This window comes from Vitis riparia, chromosome 18 (genome assembly GCF_004353265.1).
Source record: "Vitis riparia cultivar Riparia Gloire de Montpellier isolate 1030 chromosome 18, EGFV_Vit.rip_1.0, whole genome shotgun sequence".
Lineage (NCBI taxonomy): Eukaryota > Viridiplantae > Streptophyta > Magnoliopsida > Vitales > Vitaceae > Vitis > Vitis riparia.
Window position 1 is genome coordinate 26,033,410 of NC_048448.1, and position 22,427 is coordinate 26,055,836.

The 22,427-nt window shown below is 37.4% G+C and overlaps 1 protein-coding gene across 1 annotated transcript in view; it reads right to left on the reverse strand.

The window, feature by feature from the left end:
* The window catches only part of LOC117906069 (receptor homology region, transmembrane domain- and RING domain-containing protein 2-like), a 32,206-nt gene extending 14,139 nt beyond the window's left edge, over positions 1–18,067 (reverse strand). The window contains 2 exon segments of the mRNA XM_034819013.1: positions 16,639–16,869; positions 17,683–18,067. Coding sequence (XP_034674904.1) covers positions 16,639–16,869; positions 17,683–17,812 — 361 coding nt within the window. The 5' untranslated portion in view covers positions 17,813–18,067.
* Positions 18,068–22,427: the final 4,360 nt, after the last annotated feature.

A 22,427-nucleotide genomic window follows, 5' to 3' on the forward strand; every position in this document is an offset into this window, starting at 1 on the left:
TAAATGGGTGAAAAATATGTTCATCAGAAGTGGCAGTAGCAGTAGCACATGAGGAAAAATCATGTAAAACACGGTTCAAACAATGTCTAGTTAAGACTAATAAGTGCACCAATAAGGAGTGATCCGGTTCTAGTTCAACTTTAAGGAGGTAGATAATAAGAGTTAAACCAAAAGAAAGTGGGTTGTAGTGGCATGAAAATATGTGATTGCCAAAACTTTTAACAGAAGGCATGACTTAGGGCAGAATGACAAACCAGGAATCAGGTAGCTGACCCAAATAGTGGCCGTAAAGGCTTCATTGAGCCAAGTTGATTGACTGTATAGCTCAAGCTCAAGCTCAAGCTCAATACACAGTCAATCTAGTGAATTCAAGTGCAACTTAGTAAAACCAGAGCCACCAGCAGGCAGCATTGTCAGATAGAACCCTTTTTAACATCGATAAGCCAAGCAAACCTGGTTTTGGCAAAGGTGCCTGTTAATTTGTCATCAGGGAAACTACTTTTACAGTTTTGCATCATAGAATGAAGCTAGAGATCTCATTTGAGACTTCTTGAAGTGTTTTGGGAGAATTCTTGAAGGAGAGGTCTTGAAGTAATTTGGGAGAATTTTTGAAGGTTTTGACATTTGAGACTTCAAGTTGACCATGATTTCATCTTTGATTGGGAAAAGTTCTCAAAGAATATTCAAATTGTGTTTCCATGTTGAAGATCTTAAGCAAGGAATGATCTCTCAGTGAATGGTGTCTAGAATTGGTAGCAAAATGTTAGCAGGCAAGCTTTGTTGATTGAAAAGGTGATATATGAAAAAATGAGTGTAGGATTTGTTTGGTGGAAAGGAGAGCCTGTCAAGCACGTTTCATTGGGGAGAATGGAGGATTGTGGTTGTCTTTGTCTGAACGTAGCCGAGGAGCTTCATTTGCAGTGGGTTTTTAGAAAGACGAGATAGAATGGTTGCTGGACCATTTAAAGAAGCCTTTGAAGATGGAAAGGTCACTTGGTTTTAACCGTAAATATAGAGGACAAACCAGAGCACATCTTTTGGCGGTGTTATTAAACCCAAATGGTAGAAGTTTTCGAATTACTAAGTTCATGACAAGCCAAAAAACAACCTTTGTTGTTATTCCCAAAGGATATAAGAGATGGGGCCAGACTGCAGTGGGAGAAGCCATAGCAGTTGTGATGTTAAATCCTTTCCACTTTGTAGGCATTAGGAGATTTTAGAAAGTAGCAAATGAGAAGGTTAGGCCAGCTTCGGAGCTCCCAAAACACAGTTTCGCTAGTGGGGCGGATGGGGAGGGACCAAGAAAACAAGGTTTAGAACCTCTGGGCAGGTGGGCCAGGGTGGTGGTCTGTGAACCCTTGGTAGCAGGTGTGGGCAGAATTGCAATGGGCAGAGCTTTAGCCAAAACTGTGGGAATTAAAGGGGTGATTGCCATCACTCCTATTTCCAAGAACCAAATGATTTTATTTGTGGAGTCCACTGATCTAGCAATTTTTTTATATGAGACGAGATTTATTCCAGTGAGTGAAAAGATAGAAGTTAAGGTATATATATGGAATTCGAACATGAATGCTACTATTTTGGGGATGATCTGAAAGGGATGGATTGAGGTGAAGGGGTTGCGTTTTCATCTGATGTCTGAGAAGTTTCTATTTCACTTGGCAGACGGATGGGAAAGGTTATTGAGATCAACAGACAAACTCTAAAGCTAGTAGATTTAACGAAGGTTCGACTTAGGTCAAAGTGAAGGAAAATGCAGTGATTCCCGTGATTGTGAGAGTTTCAAATGGAGATTGACCTTTTCAACATCGATAACAGTTGTTGGAGAAATTATTGACATTCAAGCAGGTAATGCTGAGTTGAATAGAGGCTGGTGCTCTTTTTTTAGTGGTCATGTCACAGGAGGGGCTTGAGAAAGATTGAAGGGCTGAAAGGTTGCCACATTTCAAGCCATGTGGGGGTCGGTGGGAGAAGGTGGAGGATAGCTGCAATCCATGCCACACCAACCAGATTTCAAATTTCAAATCTGTTAACAATTGTGAAAAGCATCAGGAGTGTTCCTAGCTTTGTAGTGGGCCTTTTAATCAATTGGCCCAGTATGGTAAGCAGGTTGTATTAAAAGGGAAGTGAACCCAATTGTTTGAAGGAAGCCCAAGTCGTGGGCTGGGACAAAATAACTTGGGGAACTAGGTGGACCTTTCCTCAGTGAAACAAAGACCATTCCAATCAGAAGAAAGAAGCCCAAAGTTCCTAGTGGACCAAAGGACAATCTCAGGCCAGTCGATGTTGCTTTTAAAGTTTGGCCCTTCTGCTTCCTTGTGTCCAAAGATCCAGAGCTCAATTTTCAGTTCTTTAGAGAACCAAGCTTCACATCTCTTGGGGCTTTGTGCGAGAAGTTTGCCTCCTTTTAGAGGTCTGTTCAATGGAAAAATTATTGATATGAAGTTATAAAGGGACTTCAAAGAGGATGAGTCTTTTGCAACAGGTAGAGATGCTAGATGGGACTCTATTCTGAAGAGAGTTTCGGCAACAGAGGCTGAGAGGTCCTGAAGCAAGGCCATTAATGGATCAAGGTTCAGCTGATCTCAAGGAAAGGGAATGCTTCACCAACACAGAGATGATTTGGGCAGGCTTCAAAGGGGTGGAGGAAGGGGGAAGGCTTCCTCTTTGTGGGTATCCAATCCAGGTTTTCCTTTCTAACCCCAAAACTTGTGCAGTGGCCCAGATTCTAGATAGAACTTCTGATTTGCATCTTCTTCCCCTTGATTCCGTTCCTCTTCTCGCCCAGCCTACACTCAATTTGTTGATTTCTTCAGGTCCTTTCCAGTGTACTTGGTCACAACCCATGTGAATGACGTTGATTCATCATCTGTCCCTTTTGTTAGCAGTCCCATTTCTAAACGTGTGGAGTCCCCTAGAGAGAAAACAAGCGAAGAGTCAAAGGGGGTCTCTTTCCTTAGATCACCACATAGCGACCTTGGTGAGAACATTACCACAATCAGGCCCTAAACTCTTGAACCAGTCCCCTCTTGTTTGGATGGTTTTCAAGTAGGGGGTCTTACACCTAGTAAAATGGCCAAAGTCCAATCAGTTGTGTTCGTTGAACCTTAAGTTAGTCAAATACTGTAAAAAGGGCAACCCTGTGGGCAAGAACAATGCTCATTTTGTGGATAAGTTTAAGAGGAAATATAGACCATTGTCTAGAGCTCTTGGTGACTCTTAGGTGTTTTTCTTATCTCCCGTTTGCAAGAGGTAGGATAGATTCCTATACTCAAATGAGTGGGAGCAAAGTTTCCCTCAAAGTCTCCAAGAAGTGCTTCCTAGACTGACCTCTGATCATTGCCCCATTTGCCTAGATACTAATCCTTTTAAGTGAGGTTCTGCTCCTTTTAGGTTTGAGAACATGTGATTGCTTCATCTAGATTTCAAGGAAAGATTCAATTCTTGGTGGCGGGAGTGTCAAGTTGAAGGGTGGGAAGGTCATAAATTCATGAAGAAGCTACAATTTGTCAAATCTAAATTGAAAGACTGAAATAAGATGTTTTTATATGGAGATTTAAAAGAGAAAAAGATCATTCTTTCAGACATTGTCAAAATTGATTCTAGTTAGTAGGAGAGGAGTTACTGTTGAAAGAAGAGGTTCATTAGGGGCAAAAATCTAAAGTCAAATGGATAAAAGAAGGAGATCGCAATTCAAAGTATTTCCATAAGGTAACCAATGGTAGGCGAAATAAGAAAATCATAAAATCTTTGGTGTCTGAAAAGGGGGCGACTCTAGACAACATTACAAACATTTCAAAAGAAATTGGGCATTTTTTAGAAAGCTATGCTCCAAGCCCCTAGGCAACTCTTGGAGGATAGAAGGTTTGGATTAGTTCCCCATATTAGGAGAGAGTGCAGCTTGGTTGGACTATTCTTTCTTAGAAGAGGAGGTATACTCTACCGTTTTTCAGTTAGATAAAGAAAAAGCACCTCGACTGAATGGATTCGCTGTTGCAATATATCAAGAATGTTGGAACAAGATAAAGGAGGATCTCATGAGGGTGTTCTTGAAGTTCCACACTAATGGGATGATCAATTAAAGTACCAATGTCACTTTCATCGCTCTTATGGCAAAAAATAGTCCAACCAACAAAATCTCATATTTCATACCCATCAGCTAGGTCACAAGTCTTTACAAGATCATAGCAAAGGTTTCATCAAGGGCATCCAACGAGTTCTACATGAAACAATTTGTAAATCTTAGGGTGCATTTGTTGAGGGGAGACGAATTCTAGATGTTGTTTTGGTTGCCAATGAAGTGGTGGATGAGAAAAGGCCCTCAAAGGAGTAAGGGGTAGTCTTTAAACTAGATTTTGAAAAGGCCTATGACCATTTAGATTGAAGTTTCTTAGATTACGTGCTAGAGAGACAAGGGTTTAGAGGTCTTGGATGAGAGGTTTGTCTTTAACAAGTTTTGTAATCCTAGTATATGGAAATGCCAAAGGATGGGTTAAGGCAACCAAAGGTTTAAGACAAGAGGATCCTCTTTCCCCTTTCCTTTTCACCATTGCAGTTGATGTCTTAAGTAGGATCATGCTCATACTAGAGGATAATGATTTGTTAGAGGGCTTTATAGTGGTCAAGGATAGACCTAGTTCCCTTTTTACAATTTGCAGATGACACCATTTTTTTCTCTAGAGCGTTAATGGAAGACCTGCAAATCCTCAAGTTAATCTTGTTAGTATTTGGGCAATTTTCAAGGCTAAGGATTAATTTAGATAAGAGCACTATCTTTGGTATTAATATATGTCAGGATTGGATCTCTAGTTTGTCTTTGATGCTAGGCTATAAAGTTTTAGAATGACCTTTATCTTTTTTTTTTTGATAGACAAAGAGAACCATTAGATTAAAAAACGCCAGAAAACAGGGGGCGCTCCCTAAGTACACAGGCTGTATACAAAGAAGGCCCAAAACAAGGCAACAAGAGAAAAATAAAGTCTAATAAGGATTAGCTAAACAACAACCCTATCACTCAACAAAATCCGAAAAGAGAGATAGTCCAAGTCCAAGTCCACAAATTGTTGAGACCATTCAAGCAGGGATTGAAGAAAAAGTTTCCTCAAGCTCGTATTTGTCATCTCTTCCTCTAGGAAGGTTCTTCGATTTCGCTCTCCCCAAATACACCAAAACAGACAAATAGGCGCCATTTTCAGAATGACCTTTATCTTATCTAGGTCTTCCTTTTGGAGGGAATCTATTGGCAAGTGGATTTTGGGATCTAGTGATTGATTGAATAACAAGGACACTGGATGGGTGGAAAAAAACTTTTTTGTCTTTAGAGGGAATAATAACTTTAATTCAATCTTGCTTGTCTTATATCCCTTGCTATTTCTTATTACTTTTCAAGATTCTAGCATCAGTGGCTTCAAAGATTGTGAAATTGCAAACGGATTTTTTGCAGTTGCGGACGGGAGATTGTAAAAAAGATCATCTCATTTGTTGGGACATAGTGCATAGGATAACGGAGTCGGGTAGTTTGGAGTTAGGGAAGATTGTTTTGCGGAATCATGCTCTATTAGGGAAGTGGCTATGAAGGCTCCCTAAGGAAAGTTCTACCCTTTGGTATTAGGTTATTTTGAGTATTTATGGGACACATTCCAATGGATGGGATGCCAACATTTTGGTCACATGGTCGCATTAGTGTCTTTGGAAAGCCATTGCATATGTTCTCCAAGATTTTTCTCCACGTATACAGTTTATGGTGGGTGATAGAAAAAAAAAATTGTTTTTTGGAAGATATATGAAGGGGAAATCAACCTTTATGTTCACAATTTATAGATCTTTATAGAATTACCACTTCAAAAAATCTCATGATCTTAGCCATCCTTGGCAATTCTTCATTTTTGTCTTGGAACTTGAACTTTCGTCCCAACCTCACGGATTTGGCAATTGAGAGCCTTGAAAAGCTTATATCTTCACTCACCGTAGTGTACTTATCTCCTTCAATTCTAGATACAAGAGCTTGGTCTCTTTCCTCTTCAAGTTTATTCTCAATAGAATCTTTCTCTATAGCCTTGTCCAATTTTCCAATTTCAGTTTCGTTTTCTCTAGCCAGATTTGTACGAAAATCAGAAGTTCCATCTAAGGTTAAGGCTTTCACACGGTTAGTGGCGCACAAGAATGTGAACAATAATGAGATGCTATAGTTGAGAAGACCTTACAAATCCCTTAAACCTGACGGGTGCATCTTATATATGGGGAGTGGAGAGTCAATTGATCATCTTTTTCTACATTGCATAATAACTTTAAGGTTATGACATAAGTTATTTAGTCTAGCCATAATGGATTAGGTTCCACCCAAGAGCATGTGCAACATAATAGCCATCTCTTTTAGATGTTTGGGGAGTTCCATGAGAGGCAAGACCCTATGGCAAATCACTTGCCTCACTTTGCCTTAGATCTTGTGGCGAAATAGAAATGCTAGGATCTTTGAGAAAAAGCAGAGGATGGTAAAGACACTATGAGATTTACTTCATTTCTATTCTTCCTTGTATACATCTTGTACCACTGCATTTAAAGTCAATCCCCTCAATGTTATTCAACTTAATTGGCATTTAGCTTGTAATTAGTTTTTGTATAGGTTCTCTTGTATAGTGGAGGAGTTTATGTCACATTTTCATTAGAGTATTGTATTTTGTAGGGAGGATCCCTCATACTTCTCTTACTGTTTTTATCAATATATACTATTTTATCGTTTCTAATAATTTTTTTTTTTTTTTTTTTAAAAAAAGTAGGGGATTTCATTGGCAAAGGTGAAGCAGAAACTAGTGAACTAAGAGCCACTAAACAAAAACAAGTGAAATACAAGATTATCCAAAAAAAAAATAAAACAATCATCAATCAAGGCATGAAACTCCAACAAGAAAAGATTACACAATGAGAAACGCTATTTTAGGGTAGAAAAGAAAAGAAAAAAAAAAATCCTCCAATCCCTATGGTCCTTGTAAACCAAATGATCCATAGTATAGCTAGGGTAGCCCCTTCCACAAAGTCTCTTGTTGGATACCTTCTTAGAATGTTCACAGGCCTAATTAAGCCAATAAAAATGTCAGCATATGGATCTTTCAACAATCAATCTAAAATATAATTTAAGTTTGAGCTTAGTTCATTTAGCTAGTGATCCTTCAACAAGCGTCTTAACTAGCCAACTGAAGACTATTTGCAAGTATTTTATTTCATTCGATAGCCAAACCTTCCACTAGCAGCAGAGCCAGGGGGGAAGAGATGAAATTTAGTTTCGGGATCATGGTTTCACCTTATAATACCTCAAGGGCTAATGCAACTATTTTAGTAAAATTAATTGCCTCAATTCTCGGGCAAATAGGGGGTTTCCAAGTCCATGCCTAAGTGCTTATTACTTTGAGTGTTGTAATCGCTATCTTATTAGGTTCAGCTACTAGTTGTTCAGAACCCACAAACCATTCTGCTAAAATTTACTGGATTCTGTTTTCTGGAGTTGCAACATACCAAAGTCCTTTGAGACGATCAAAGTTGCAGAAAACAAAGACAACATCATGAGAAGATACGGGCACCATAGGCAGCCCAAGCATCAGAGTGGAGGAGGATTGAAGGCTGTCTTGGGGAGAGTTTCAGTGGCAGTCGCGGCTCTCTTGATCTGCACCGTTTGGTTGCTCTTCTCTTCGTCTTCGGTCAGCAACGGCAATCGTTCCTTTCGATATGGATCTAAGATGAATGGAGAATAAGGAAGCACTTCTCTCTCTGATATCATTCTTCATATCAATGGAGTAAACTGAAGAATCTTTGAAGGAATATAAGAGTGGCCTGGTAATGGAAAGATTTGACGTGGAAAGAAAGGCTTTTCAGGTTAAGTTTGAAGGCATCAATGGGGGAATGTGGGTTTCAATAACAGAGAGAAGCCGAGGTTATGCTGTTTCATTAGGCTTTGGTGAGGAGGAGATGGATTGGTTGGTGGAACATTTGAAGAAAGCTGTGGATTTGGAGGCTTCCAGGGGTTTTACTCGGAAGATGAGGGGCAAAACGAGGACGCATTTGATGGAGATTTGCAACAATGGTAGAGGGAGATTTATGAAAATCACAGAAATTGTTGCAAAAAGAAAACCTCTAGTGCTAATTGTTCCTGAGGGTGTTAAAGGCAATGGGTGGGAAACCCTTAGGAAGGCGATTTCTAGAGTCCAAGATTTGTCTGATCAGGCTGTAAGAGTCTCGAAGGAGAAAGATAATGAGACTCAGGTGAGCAAAGGAATGTACAGAGAAGGGCGGTCCTACGCAGATGTGGTTGCAGAGGAAGGACATAGAAACCGAGCTTCGGTGCCAGTTGGAAAATGGGCAAGAGCTGTAATTTGTGAGAGTAAAGGAAAAATACTTGATTGGTTTGATGTAGGGAAAGGTATTGCGAGGATGATGGGCACGAAAGGGATGGTGTCGGTAACTCCCATTTCCGAATACAAGGGATGCTTTTTTGTGGGTTCTGCAAGGAGAGCTATGTGGTTTCAAGACCAAGGGAGTTTAACAGCGAGAGGAGGGGTTGTTGCGTTGAGGAGATGGTCGCCAAAAGAAAACTCGGTTGTGGGTGGAAAGTTTAGAAGGGGTTGGTTAGAACTGAGAGGCCTTCCGTTCCATTTATGGGATGAGACTCAGTTGAGGTTCATTCTGCAGAAATGGGGGAGGGTAACGAAGGTGGCAAAGGAAACTTTGAAGCTCGTAGACTTGTCGAAGGCAAAGATGTGGGTGGAGATGAATCCAAATGTCGTGCTACCAGCGTTGCTAGAGGTGGAAGATGGAGCTTGGTCATTTACGGTTGCAGTTTCCGTCATCGGAGAAACTGAAGAAGACGCTCTTCTCAGGCCAGAGTCAAATCGCAGCAAGGACGAAGTTACGTCAGCGGAAGGTTGCGTCTACCAGAGGCCAAAGAACGTTGAAGGGCTACGAGCTACTGCTAGGGATAATGAGTTCTGGAGGCCTCGTCAGCGCTTTCGTGCTCAGTCTTCAGCTTCAAATTCAGCTGCTAAAGGGGTGAAAGGAAGGGGGAAGAACTGTTTGGGCCCAACGGCGGGAAGTGTTGACGGGCCAACAAATCCAGAAGCCATTTTTAAAGGCTGTTTTGCTAGGGCCCATTTTGAGGAGAAGAATATTGGGCCTTTTGCGGGGGCGGGTCCAGTCCACGAAACTGAAGCAGGGTCTTCTAACGATGGCCCAGCAACGCCTTCGTCTTCAAAGCTTCAGCGATCAGGAACCTCTGCAAAGGAGGTGTTGCCGTTAACGCGTTCTCAAGAGTCAGCAAAGCTAGAAGGTAAATCAGTTATCGGAAGACGCAAGGCGAGGAGTTGGCCGCCGAGCCTAAAGGTGACGTCGTTTGACCCAAAGAGCAACCTAGATGGGGATGACGCACCGAAAGCAAATCGAGGCTTTATGTGGGGTAGATCAGAATTCAAGAAGGGCGCCCTTTCTCCTGTTTCAGAAAAATCCCGACACATCACCGGGGGGACAGAGGGAGACGAAGGGATCTCGCCTTGCAACTGGGTAAAAAAGGTTTGTCCTCCTTCCTTAGCTTTCTCTGAGAAGGGTCTTCCTTTGGCTGGGGCTTTTAATCCAAATATTTTCTCCGAATCCCTTGTTTCTTCGGTTCTTCCTTCTCGATGTCAGGCTTTTTCTCCGATTCCTTTGGAATCAAGCCCTGTCTCTCAGAGTAGTCCCTTTCCGAAATTTGCTGTTGTTGATCCCAGTCGTCATGTTGGCGTGTCCCGTTCTGAAGGAGTGGAGTTTCCTCTAGAAACCTCTAACCGAAATTCTGAAGACTGTCCTTTATCTAAGGATGCTCTAAGTAGCCGAGAGAAGCTTTGTGCCTCAGGGAAGGCTCCGTCCCCAAACCCAGAACCTCCCATCCCTTCGGAAGGTTTTCAGGTTGAGGGACTCACGCCTGGAAATATGGTCAAGGTTCAGTCGGTTTTGGAGAGTTTGAGGATCAGAATAGTCAGAGAAAATGGAAAAGATGCGGGAGAAGAAAACCAGAGTAATTCTCTTGCGGACAAGGTTTATTCCAGAAGGAAAAGGAGAAATGCTTCTGGAAACCGAGGAGAGGATTAGGTTTGGATGCTGGTTGTTCTGGGTTTTTTTGGTTTATATGAAGATTTTAAGCTGGAATACGAGAGGATTAGGATCCAAGAAGAAAAGGAGGACTGTTAGAAGGTTTTTAAGTACTCACAATCCAGATATTGTGATGCTTCAGGAAACAAAGAGGGAAACTTGGGACAGGAGGTTTATGAGTAGTGTTTGGAAAGGCAAGAGTTTGGAGTGGGCTGCTCTTCCAGCCTGTGGGGCCTCAGGGGGAATTGTGATATTGTGGGATTCTAGTAAGTTTGAGTGTACAGAGAAGGTGTTAGGATCCTTTTCTGTAACTGTGAAGTTTAACTCTGGTGAGGAAGGATCTTTTTGGTTAACTTCAGTGTATGGCCCGATTAATCCGTTGTGGAGGAAGGACTTTTGGTTGGAGCTTCAAGACCTATATGGTCTAACATCCCCAAGGTGGTGTGTAGGAGGGGATTTTAATGTTATTAGGAGGATATCTGAGAAATTGGGTGGGACCAGATTAACTTTCAACATGAGGTGTTTTGATGAGTTTATAAGGGAGTGTGGCTTGCTTGACCCCCCTCTAAGGAATGCGGCTTTTACATGGTCAAATATGCAAGTTGATCCTATTTGTAAGAGATTGGATAGGTTCTTGTTTTCTTCTGAGTGGGATTCCTTTTTCTCTCAAAGTTTTCAAGAGGCGCTTCCTAGATGGACATCTGACCATAGCCCTATTTGTTTGGAAACAAATCCTTTGAAGTGGGGTCCGACTCCTTTTAGGTTTGAGAATATGTGGTTGCTCCATCCAGAGTTTAAGGAGAAGTTTAGAGTTTGGTGGCAAGAATGTACGGGTGAAGGGTGGGAAGGTCACAAGTTTATGAGGAAATTAAAGTTTGTTAAGTCAAAGTTGAAAGAGTGGAATATAATGGCCTTTGGGGATTTAAAAGAGAGAAAGAAGCTCATTCTGACGGACTTAGGTAGAATTGATCTAATTGAACAAGAAGGGAATTTGAATCTTGACCTGGTGTTAGAAAGGACCTTAAGAAGAAGAGAGTTAGAGGATGTGTTATTAAAGGAAGAGGTTCAATGGAGACAAAAATCTAGGGTTAAGTGGATTAAAGAAGGGGATTGTAACTCTAAATTCTTTCATAGAGTGGCCACAGGAAGGAGAAGTAGGAAGTTCATTAAGTCTCTGATTTCTGAGAGGGGGGAGACTTTGAACAGCATTGAGGTTATTTCTGAGGAGATTGTTAATTTCTTTGGGAATCTTTATTCCAAACCGGTAGGTGAGTCTTGGAGGATTGAAGGAATAGACTGGGTCCCTATTTCTAGAGAAAGTGGAGTTTGGCTGGATAGGCCTTTTACTGAAGAGGAGGTTCGCATGGCAGTTTTCCAATTAAATAAGGAAAAGGCCCCTGGTCCTGATGGTTTTACTATTGCAGTTTATCAAGAGTGTTGGGATGTGATAAAAGAGGATCTTATGAGGGTGTTTATTGAGTTCCACACCAATGGGGTAATAAACCAAAGTACAAATGCGACCTTCATTGCTTTGGTGCCTAAGAGAAGTCAAACTTTTAAAATCTCAGATTATAGACCAATTAGCTTGGTTACAAGTTTGTATAAGATAATTGCTAAGGTCTTATCTGGGCGTTTACGCAAAGTTCTTCATGAGACAATATCTGGTTCTCAAGGAGCCTTTGTGGAAGGGAGACACATTCTAGATGCTGTGTTGATAGCCAATGAAGTGGTGGATGAGAAAAGAAGGTCAGGGGAGGAAGGAATTGTTTTCAAAATCGATTTTGAGAAGGCCTATGATCATGTAGATTGGGGCTTCTTAGATCATGTGCTTCAAAGAAAGGGGTTCAGCCAGAAATGGAGATCATGGATAAGGGGCTGTTTGTCTTCTTCTAGTTTTGCAATCCTAGTTAATGGGAATGCAAAGGGTTGGGTTAAGGCTTCTAGAGGTTTGAGACAAGGAGACCCTCTCTCTCCTTTCCTTTTTACTTTAGTGGCAGATGTTCTAAGTAGATTGTTGTTCAGAGCAGAGGAAACTGGGATTACTGAGGGTTTTTCTGTGGGGAGGGATAGGACAAGAGTGTCTTTGTTACAGTTTGCAGATGACACTATCTTTTTCTCTAAAGCCTCTTTGGAACATCTTCAAAACCTCAAGATTATCCTTTTGGTTTTCGGGCAAGTTTCTGGTTTAAAAATCAACTTAGAGAAAAGCACCATGGTTGGTATTAACACTAGGCAGGAGCTATTGTCTTGTCTGGCTTCGGTTTTTGATTGCAAAGTGTCTGAGTGGCCTTTATCTTATTTAGGTCTTCCTTTGGGAGGAAACCCAAAGACAATAGGCTTTTGGGACCCAGTGGTTGAGAGAATTTCGAGAAGGTTGGATGGTTGGAAAAAGGCCTATTTGTCTTTGGGAGGGAGGATTACTTTAATTCAGTCGTGTTTGTCTCACATCCCTAGTTACTTCCTCTCCCTATTTAAAATCCCAGCTTCAATTGCTTCAAAGATTGAGAAGATGCAAGGAATTTCCTGTGGTCTGGGGCAGGGGAAGGGAAGAAAGATCATCTTGTCAGATGGGAGGTTGTTAGCAGACCAAAGGAGTTGGGAGGTTTGGGTTTTGGGAAGATTTCTCTGAGAAATATTGCTCTCTTAGGGAAATGGCTTTGGAGGTTCCCTAGAGAAAGGAGTGGTCTTTGGCACAAGGTTATAGTGAGTATATATGGGACACATCCTAATGGATGGGACGCCAACATGGTGGTTAGATGGTCACACAGATGTCCTTGGAAGGCTATTGCTCAAGTTTTCCAGGAATTTTCCCCTTTGTTCGTCTAGTGATGGGCAATGGGGAGAGAATTCGCTTTTGGGAAGATCTTTGGTGGGGTAACCAATCTTTGTGCTCGCAATTTGCTGATCTTTATAGAGTTATTTCTGTGAAAAACCTCACTATTTCAAATGTCCTTGGCAATTCCTTTCCATTGGCTTGGAATTTAAATTTTCGCCGCAATCTTACCGACTCTGAAATTGATCTCCTTCAGAGATTAATGTCCTCCCTCAGTTCAGTGCGTTTCTCTCCTTCTTTGGCTGATTATAGAGTGTGGTCTTTGTCTTCATCAGGCCTGTTTTCAGTGAAATCTTTTTTCTTGGCCTTGTCAAAAGTTTCTAATCCTATTTTGTTCCTTCCGGCGAAGTTTTTGTGGAGTTCAAAAGCCCCATCAAAGGTTAAGGCCCTCGCTTGGTTAGTAGCTCATGGGAAGGTGAACACCAATGACAAGTTGCAGTTGAGAAGACCTTACAAGTCCCTTTGTCCTCAATGGTGCATTCTTTGCAAGGGAAATGGGGAGTCGATTGATCACCTTTTTCTTCATTGTCCTGTTACCATTGGGCTCTGGAACAAGCTGTTCAAGCTAGTTGGGCTGGTTTGGGTCCCTCCAAGGAGGTTTGTGGACATGTTGGTTATTGCTTTTAAAGGCTTGGGGAACTCCTTAAGAGGCAAGACTCTTTGGCAAGTTGCTTGCCTCACTTTGGTTTGGATAGTGTGGCAAGAGCGAAACAATAGGATTTTTGAGGATAAGGGGAGATCGGAAGAGACGTTATGGGATTTGATTTTGTTCTATTCCTCTCTTTGGGCTTCTTGTTCTGCAGCTTTTAGAGGAGTTCCTTTAAATGTGTTACAACTCAACTGGAGTGAGGTTTGCTCTTCAAAAGTTTGAGTTTGGGGGTTTCTCTTTGTTTTTAGCTAATGTTGGGGGATTTTATGCTGATCAGTTTGTGTAGGAAGGACCTCTCATCCTTCTTGAGGTTTCTTTTGTTTCTTTTTTCTTTCTTTCTCATGTATCTTTCCTTCTATTAATATATTTCTCTTCGTTTCTGATCAAAAAAACATACCAAAGTCCTTACATAGCCTAGTGTTAGCCATGGGCGTTATGCATAATCACAAACCACGGCATCAAATTGCATTTTTTGCAAAGAAGGGAAAGCATATTACCTAACGCTCATCCATCCTTGCTAGTTTAAAAAATAAATAAATAAATATATAAATAAAAATAAAAATAATAATAGAAAGGAAAGAAAGCATGCAAAAAAGGCTTCCATCATGGTCTTTGCACATGCCACCTATCTATCTAAACCAATCCTCAATGAAGCAACCATCAAAATTCAACTTGAGCACAAGTTAAGGGAAAGCCCAAAAGAAAAGAGTAAAAAACCTACCTTGTTGCAAAGAAGGTTATGAGAGACATAACATTATAAATTACATGGAACAAATTCCATAAAGCCACAAATTTTGTTTATGTTCTCAAGAGAAAAGGGAAGAATTCTGTATTTAAGAAATTGGGATGAGTAAAGTTTTCCAAAATGTGTTCTGTACTTCCTCATTATATTATCAAATGTCCGAAAGCAAGTGTTTACTATTCAAGGGTTTTAAGAAAAATATTTTAGGTGATATAACACGAGTTGGAGACTAAAAGGGTATTTGATAAACCAAAAATTAAGATAAAAAACTTCGTTACCGAACTATAAGTAAAAGATTTAAGTACCAAATTTCTAGATTTGAAAAACCTGTTGATATAACCTGAAATTTAAGTGCTGAATTCTGTTCAAACTTTTTGATAAAGAAGTGTAAAAATCCAAATAATTTATTTTATAAATTAGTCCACTAAAAATTATTAAAACTGCATGCTATAATTGCAACCTATAGGAACATCTGCATTTTTGGGTTCTCGGTAAAATTATCCTAATTGAGTTTTACTCTCTTAAAATTCAAACATCAATTATGTGAATATCTAAAATGAAATCTGAAAGTTGAGAAATTTTTAAAACCACTTACTATTGTTTGTGCTAAGTTTTCAGTCAGTAGTCTACTTAATATACCAAGTGTTTCTCAAAGTGGATTTTAATTTTCGGTGACTTAAGATTTATGTTATTGAACAAGCCGACTTAGTCAAATCAACAAATTCTCACTTTCAGCACTTAATTTGTTTATCAACAACACCCAAGATTATAGACATATTTCAATTAGACCTAAACAGATTTTGTGAATGCAACTCAAAGGATAGACTGTAGCTTACAGGTAGTAGTAGTGTTTAGTTATAGAACAATATTAAAGACATGTAACCAATTAAAGATTTTGTTCATTATTATTACTATTAGAAACACACCAAGTCAATTCAATAATAATAAATAAAAAGATCAAGAAAGATGGGACATCCTTTCACAATATACAAATATGATTAAAAGAAGACAAGAACTCCTAAAAGAGAAACAATACAAGCTGGACAACTAAGGACGATTACAAAAATCTAACCAAAACAAACACTAATTACACCTTAAGGAAGCAAACAAAATCCCCAATCAAAGATACCAAATATTTCGCTCATTTTATGATAATATATATATATATATATATAACGCTCATTTTTTTGCCAAAAGGGACCATTTGATTGACTAAGTAAAGAACCCAACAAAAGGAACACCCCAACTCTATAACACTAAAAACAATTTGGCGAAGTGCAGAAACTAGATTATTTTAATAAACAAATTAGATGCTATTCAAGTATAACAAGCATCATCAAAGAGATCTAGATAGTATCTTCCTCACAGTATTGACCAGTATTTACATTTAATCAGAGCTGGAAAGATATAAGGCACCTACTTGATAATCCTAATTTGTTCTTTGTAAAACTAACAACTTGGGAGGTTAGTAAACTAATTCACAAATGGTATTAGAAATCCAATGATGAAATATTTTCCTTTTATCATTTACTAAAAAGGGGGAGAAATCTGCAACCTGAATGTCATTGCTTGCACCAAACATGCATGCCAATCCTAGTAAATCTATAAAAGCCAAGGTCATAAAACTGATCCTAGAGCTTAAAGAAATCTAATTCCTCTCCTTCTCCCATTGTATGGACAAATTATCTTCCCCGTCAATATTGGCTCAAAAAAAAAGAGGGTCATAGCACTCACCTCTTTTTTAATTATTTGATCCTAGGAAGGACAAGTAAAAGTTACAAAATGAAAGTTAAAATTGAATAAAGAAAGCAAATACCATCTTTCAAATAAACACCTCCCAGACATTTTAATCTCACCATAGAATAATTTGTCTACCCTTAAAGGTAGCTTTTCCACCTACAATATGGATTCAATGTGAATTAAGGCATATTTATGATACAAGTATCAGATGATTTATTATCTACTAGAGAGCTAGCAGATGCACCTATAAAATCTCAATTTAACCCCTCACCCATAGAATCTCACTTTAACACCCTCACTTGTAACACTATAGTACAAGAAAGACAAGCTGTAAGCACTCATCTGTTTTTTTGTTGGTGTAATGGCACAGGCCAAAATTTCAGGAGAGGTAAACCAATAATACTGGAATAAAAGGGAGAGGTAAACCAATAATACTGGAATAAATAATAATAATAATAATAATAATAATAATGATGACGATGGTGATGGTGATGATGGAATAAAAAGTGATACTAAGATATGGCCAACATGGCAATTAATAAGTGGCTCATAGGAAAAGGAACTTACTTGCAACCAAAACACCACCATCTTCATTATCATATACAATAGCAGCTGCGAACCCTGCTTTTTGGGCGTTTCTCACTTTATCCTCAAAGCCACACCCTCCTCTAACAATTAATACAAATGGTGAACTAGCACCCTCAACCTTCTCCACTGCATTAGTCAAAGGTGAACATGCATCTAGAGGCTCTGCCACATATAATATCCCGCATTCTCCCGACCCTTTAACTGGTTTAGCTGAAATTAACAGCAAAACCAAAATCAAGAAATGCATAAACATCTTATGATATCACAGCCCACAAAAAGGTGCAGACATATATAAATAACAACCTCCTGTATATCGTTCAATGCTTTCCAGCTCCTTTGAAGAGAAAAGAGAAAACAAAGAAAAGAAAAGAAAGACAATTTCTCATTCAACTGAGAATCTATTTTAAAGATTAAAAATTCCAAAATTTGATTTTTTTTTCCTTTTCCCAGCAGCCAAATGGAGCCTAATACTCAATTTATTCAATATCTTCTAAAACACAGCAATCTAATAAAACACCGATGCTCGGAAAGAGAAAGAAGGAAACGAAAAGGAACAAGTTTTCAAGTTTATATCAGAAAAGACAACTCAACTAAGGCAGACGGTTGTATTACACTATCGGGTGGAGTTTTAAAAATGGAAATTAAAATTTCAGTTCAAGTTTAAAAATGTAAGATTCAAACTTTCGATCCCTTTCCTTTCCTTACGTCTTCTAAGCATCGAAACTTAGCCCAAAACTCAATCTATTCAACCTTCTCCCCAAAAAAACCATTAATCTAATCAAACGGTAAGAATCCATCTGGTACCAAAAAAAAGAAGAGGAATTTCAGAGTTCATACGAAAAAACACTCAACTCAACTAAGCCAAACAATCCTATTACTCCGCCAGAAGAGTTATGGGGATCAGAATTAAAAAAATAAAAACAAAAATCAGATCCATATTATTCGCCTTCTCACGTTTTCGCAGCAACCAAACAGCAGATAGATAAAATAACCATAAATAAATAAATAAATAAATAAACTGACCGAAGTTAGCTTGGATGTCGTCGAAAGAGAGAGTTACGTTGTTCCCAATGAGAACCACATTGGCGAAGGCCACAGAAGCCATTAGATTCAGAAAAGCGCAAAAGGGGAGGACTAGATTCATTGACCTCATTGTATCTGAATACCAAAAACGCAATATTGGAAATCGTTTTTAAAGAGTACAAAAGAGACGAGAAAGTGATGGAATTAGGGTTTCGAAAATGGGAACATCAGCTTCCATTTGACACGGAGGAAGATCTGTCTGGATTGCCGACCCGCTTGTTCAGAGGCCTCGATTTGGGAAGAAGAATTTGGAAGAGGGAGCGAGAAGGGCGACAATCTCAAATTTCTATTATTATTAGTAGATAATGATAATATATATGTGTATTGGGTCTTGTCTGATATTGGATGATGATTATCTTTTCGATTGATGAGGAAGCGTGGGATATACCATTCTATTTTTGCTGTTGGCATATACTGCGAGTGCAACTCTCAATTTCCGCCCTCTTTCAACTTTGCTAAATCACGTCATTAATTCTTCCCTTGTTTTGACTTTCTTAGTTTTTATTTATTTGGACCTTTCCTAATAAATACGATAATTTTTAAAAATTTTAAAAATATTTTCAAATCTATAACATTTTCTTTCTCATATATATATTTTTTAAGATATGATTGTAATGTATTTTACTAAAATGTGATTTCAAAACACAATTTTAAGATACAATCATTTTTTAAAAACTTAAAATATTTTTAAATCTATAATATTTTTTGCCTCGGTACATATTTTTAAGATATGATTATAATATATTTTACAAGTGACTTCAAAATACAATTTTAATATATAATTAGACTGATGATTGAATAAAAACATTATTGATTTATGATTCAATGGTTGAATTACGATGGAACTCACGTAAATGGATAATTTATATATTATTAAAATTTAAAATATATAAATAAATTAAAATTAAATAATATTAATTTTTTATCTTTGAAATTATCTAATTAAATATGAAAGTAATAATATTTTAAATTTTATAAAATGAAATAGGTAAAATATTTAAATGTAAATATATTGAAAATAAAAGAAAATATAATTATTTTAATTTAAATAATTTTATAATTTTAAAAAATATTATGTTATTTTTATTTAATATTATAATTTTTTTTTTTTTGAAAAGAATATATTCTCTTTGTTTGCCATGTATTAGACAGTGTGTAGTCGAGTGGTGGCCATGTCATCTCCTCAGCCTGGGGTCCACAGGTCAAATCCTGGTAAGTGGATCCATATGGGCTTATTTAGATGGGCCTTTTGCCAAAAAACAATAAATAGGTGGTGGCAATGTGGGGGTCGTTCAACCATTCCGTTCTTCGAGAAACGCCCCGTTAATCTGATTCACCGATCCGACCACTTGTTCAAGCGGTTCGGTTCAAGGAAGGGAAACCGGATTAGTTGGACCGACCAGTCTGATTTGATTTTCAAAACATTGTATTTTCCATTGAAGTCCAAGTGAGAAATCTCTAAAATCATATATATATATATATTATGTCTCGAATTCAATTATTTTAACTTTCATATCGATAATGGTTAAAATTTGATCAATTTCATGCACAAGTGACAACAATTCTCTATTGTCAAAAACCTAAATTATGTAGCAGCTTTGACAAAAAAAGAAAAAGAAAGAATTATTACGATTTTTATATTACTTTGGGTATCGTTCCTAATGACTGACTTATAAAAGTTAAAAGTAACATGTTGATATTAATCATTACAAGTAAACTAAATTTATTGATGACAAATTTATTTAAATCATGTTAGTTGATATCAACGAGTTACCTTTAACTAAATAGAAAAAATCAAATATTTTAATTTTTTTTATTTTGCCAAAAAACAAACACAACTTAAAATAATTACTTTTAAATACTAGATTATTTCAAATTTTGTTAATTAACACTTTTATAAATTTATTTTATTTATAAAATTTATTTTTTAAAAAGAATTAAGATAGACGTGTTTAACAAATTTCTAAAAAATAATTTTCAAATCAATAATTAATATTTTAATATATTAACACTAAATCTTAAAAAGATGTAAATGAAATAACCCTACCATTTTTTTTTATATATTTTTTTTATTTTATTTGATTTATTTATTATTTTTAAAAAAGTTTTCTTAATAAACTTATTTGGGAAGTTACTATTTCTATTAAATATCTCCATTTATGGATATGAACAAGCCAAGGACACAGAAATAATGCACTATTACTTGCTTCAGTTGGAAGACACAAGCAGTTCCCATGTTTAGACTTCCTTTATAGAAACTTGTAGAACATCCTACCCAACTACAGTTGAACAAGAATAAACCACATGCTGAGAAATTCAAAGAAAAATATAATGAACCAAAATATTTTGCAAAAAAAAAAAAAAAAAGAAAAAAAAAAAAGAAAAAAAGAAAAAAGAAATAATTATAACAATATTCTACCAAATAGTTCAATGATGATAAACTATATAAATTAAAATAAAAATATAATGAGCCAAAATATTCCCCAAAAAATAAAAATGATATTAAATAATAAAGATAGCAACACTATGAGCAACAATACTATGTTGGAAACCGTTTTGTATTTTTAATAAAATAAAAATATTTTAAATTGTGACCCATTTAAATATTATTTTCCTTAAAATAATGAAACGTGGGGGCACATCTCTTATGGAGTAACCGCCCATGTCTACAGATGTGGGAAATATTACTCGGTTGAAAACTACCCGTAGTCTTCTTTGATGGGAAGAAGAGAAAATAAATAGAGAGATATATGATTAATTCCACAAGAGGGAAAAAGGGTCTCTGATCTACAAGAATAAGTCTGTGAGTTCCATCGGTGCATGAACATAAGGTCTTGTAAGGACTAGCCAACTAATCCTTATTTTGTGTGAATCTGATTGCCATAGCTAGAGGTACGATATTGGATTTTCATTTTATTACTTGTAATTATCAGAGATATTTATCTAACATTTGGTATCAGAGCCAAGGTTATCTAGTTTGGCTTTCAATTCAATATTTATGATCTTAAATGAATTAAGTTCTATATTCATATATGATAAGAGAAATTTATCTTCATATTTATTGGGTATTTCTGATTTAATCCAAATGAAGAAAATTTAGTAGACTCCATATTTATTGGATATTTATGGTTTAATCTATACAGAGAAAATTTAGTAGACATTTCTCATATATGTTTTTCTGCAGTTGTAGTAGACATTTCTCATACGACATGTTATGTTTTTGTTATGAGATTTATCTATCTACATATATTTGCTTTATTTATTCTATTTATATTTATATCTGCTTTAGTTCTCCTATTTATTTATTTGGAGATATATCTGCTTTATTTCTCCTATTTATAATTGAGACGACTTGAACTCGTGACCATGGGTTACCCCTTAAACTAGAATAGTCCTTGAACGATTGGACCAAAGCCCATGACTTGTTAGAGATTGTCTCCTCTAAACTTAAATGTTGGCTCCATCATTGTGAACAACTTGTATAAATTATTTTTATAAAGTAGTATTTAGAAACATTACTGATGACTACTCAAAAAGTGCTATTTGATAGCTTGTAATTAACTCTTTTAAACACTTTTGAGTAGTAGTTATTACCTTTTAACCCAATTAACATATTAAGGACCTTTGCAATCATTTCTAATCAAATTGTGTAAGTTTTGGTGTTTTTGTTAGTAATTTGATCACCAAAGCAATCCGAGATTGAGGAGAGTTCTTTGGAATCCATGACAAAGCAATGGGAAGCTCAGAAACATGAAGAACCAAAGCTTTGAAGCTTTATAGTCCTTTGCCATAAGCAAATCCGGAATGCAAGGAGGGAAAGCAAAGAGAGAAATCCACCATGAAGCATTCAAAAGGACAGCCATTGTCAGCCACTTTTGGAACACTTCTTGGAGCTCAATTTATGCATACTATGTCGTTTCGAAGCTCGGGAAGTCAGCAATCCAATGCTTCAAACGGTGCACGATTCAGAGTTGAAATGAAGGAGTTACAACCATTGGAAGCCGATCACACAAAGCTGAAGGCCAATTTCGCGGGCTGCGAAATTAGCCTTTGGCTGCGAAATCACAAGAGGATGGCTGCGAAATCAGCCTTTGGCTGCGAAATGGTGTCCTTCAAGCTTCCCGATATTTGCGACTGACATTTTGAGATTTTTTTGCTTTAGATATTTGATGTCTAAATCCCTAAACTCTCATTGTAATCCACCTATCATAGGATTCCTTAGTCTTTAAGCAAGAACAAAGGGTAAATAGCCTCTGATATATATTGTTTGTAATTTTCCATTACAAAAAATGTCGGGGAGCTTGTTCTCACAGACAACTTTGTATAGTTTTTTTAAGGAAGTAAAATACAGAGCTTTTGCTCTGCTTTACCTACTCAATTTGATTGTATTGTATTTATATATTTTTCTTACTAGCCAAACAAGCTCTGAGGATGTTTTCTCAAAGAATGAGTGGCTAGACTTTTAGTTCCTTGGAGCTAAGGTTGCCGGGTAAGGCCCCAAATGCAAGAATTGATAGTTTTGTTGTTTCAGCCATTAATGAAGAGAAAGTGTGACCCATTAATGATTTCTATGTTTTTAGTTAACTTAAAACACCTTCAATTCACCTGAGCCAACACTTGGTAAGGCAAGTGATCTCCGTCCATGGAGATGCACTAGTTTATCTCTTGCGAGCTTTTGGGAGGTG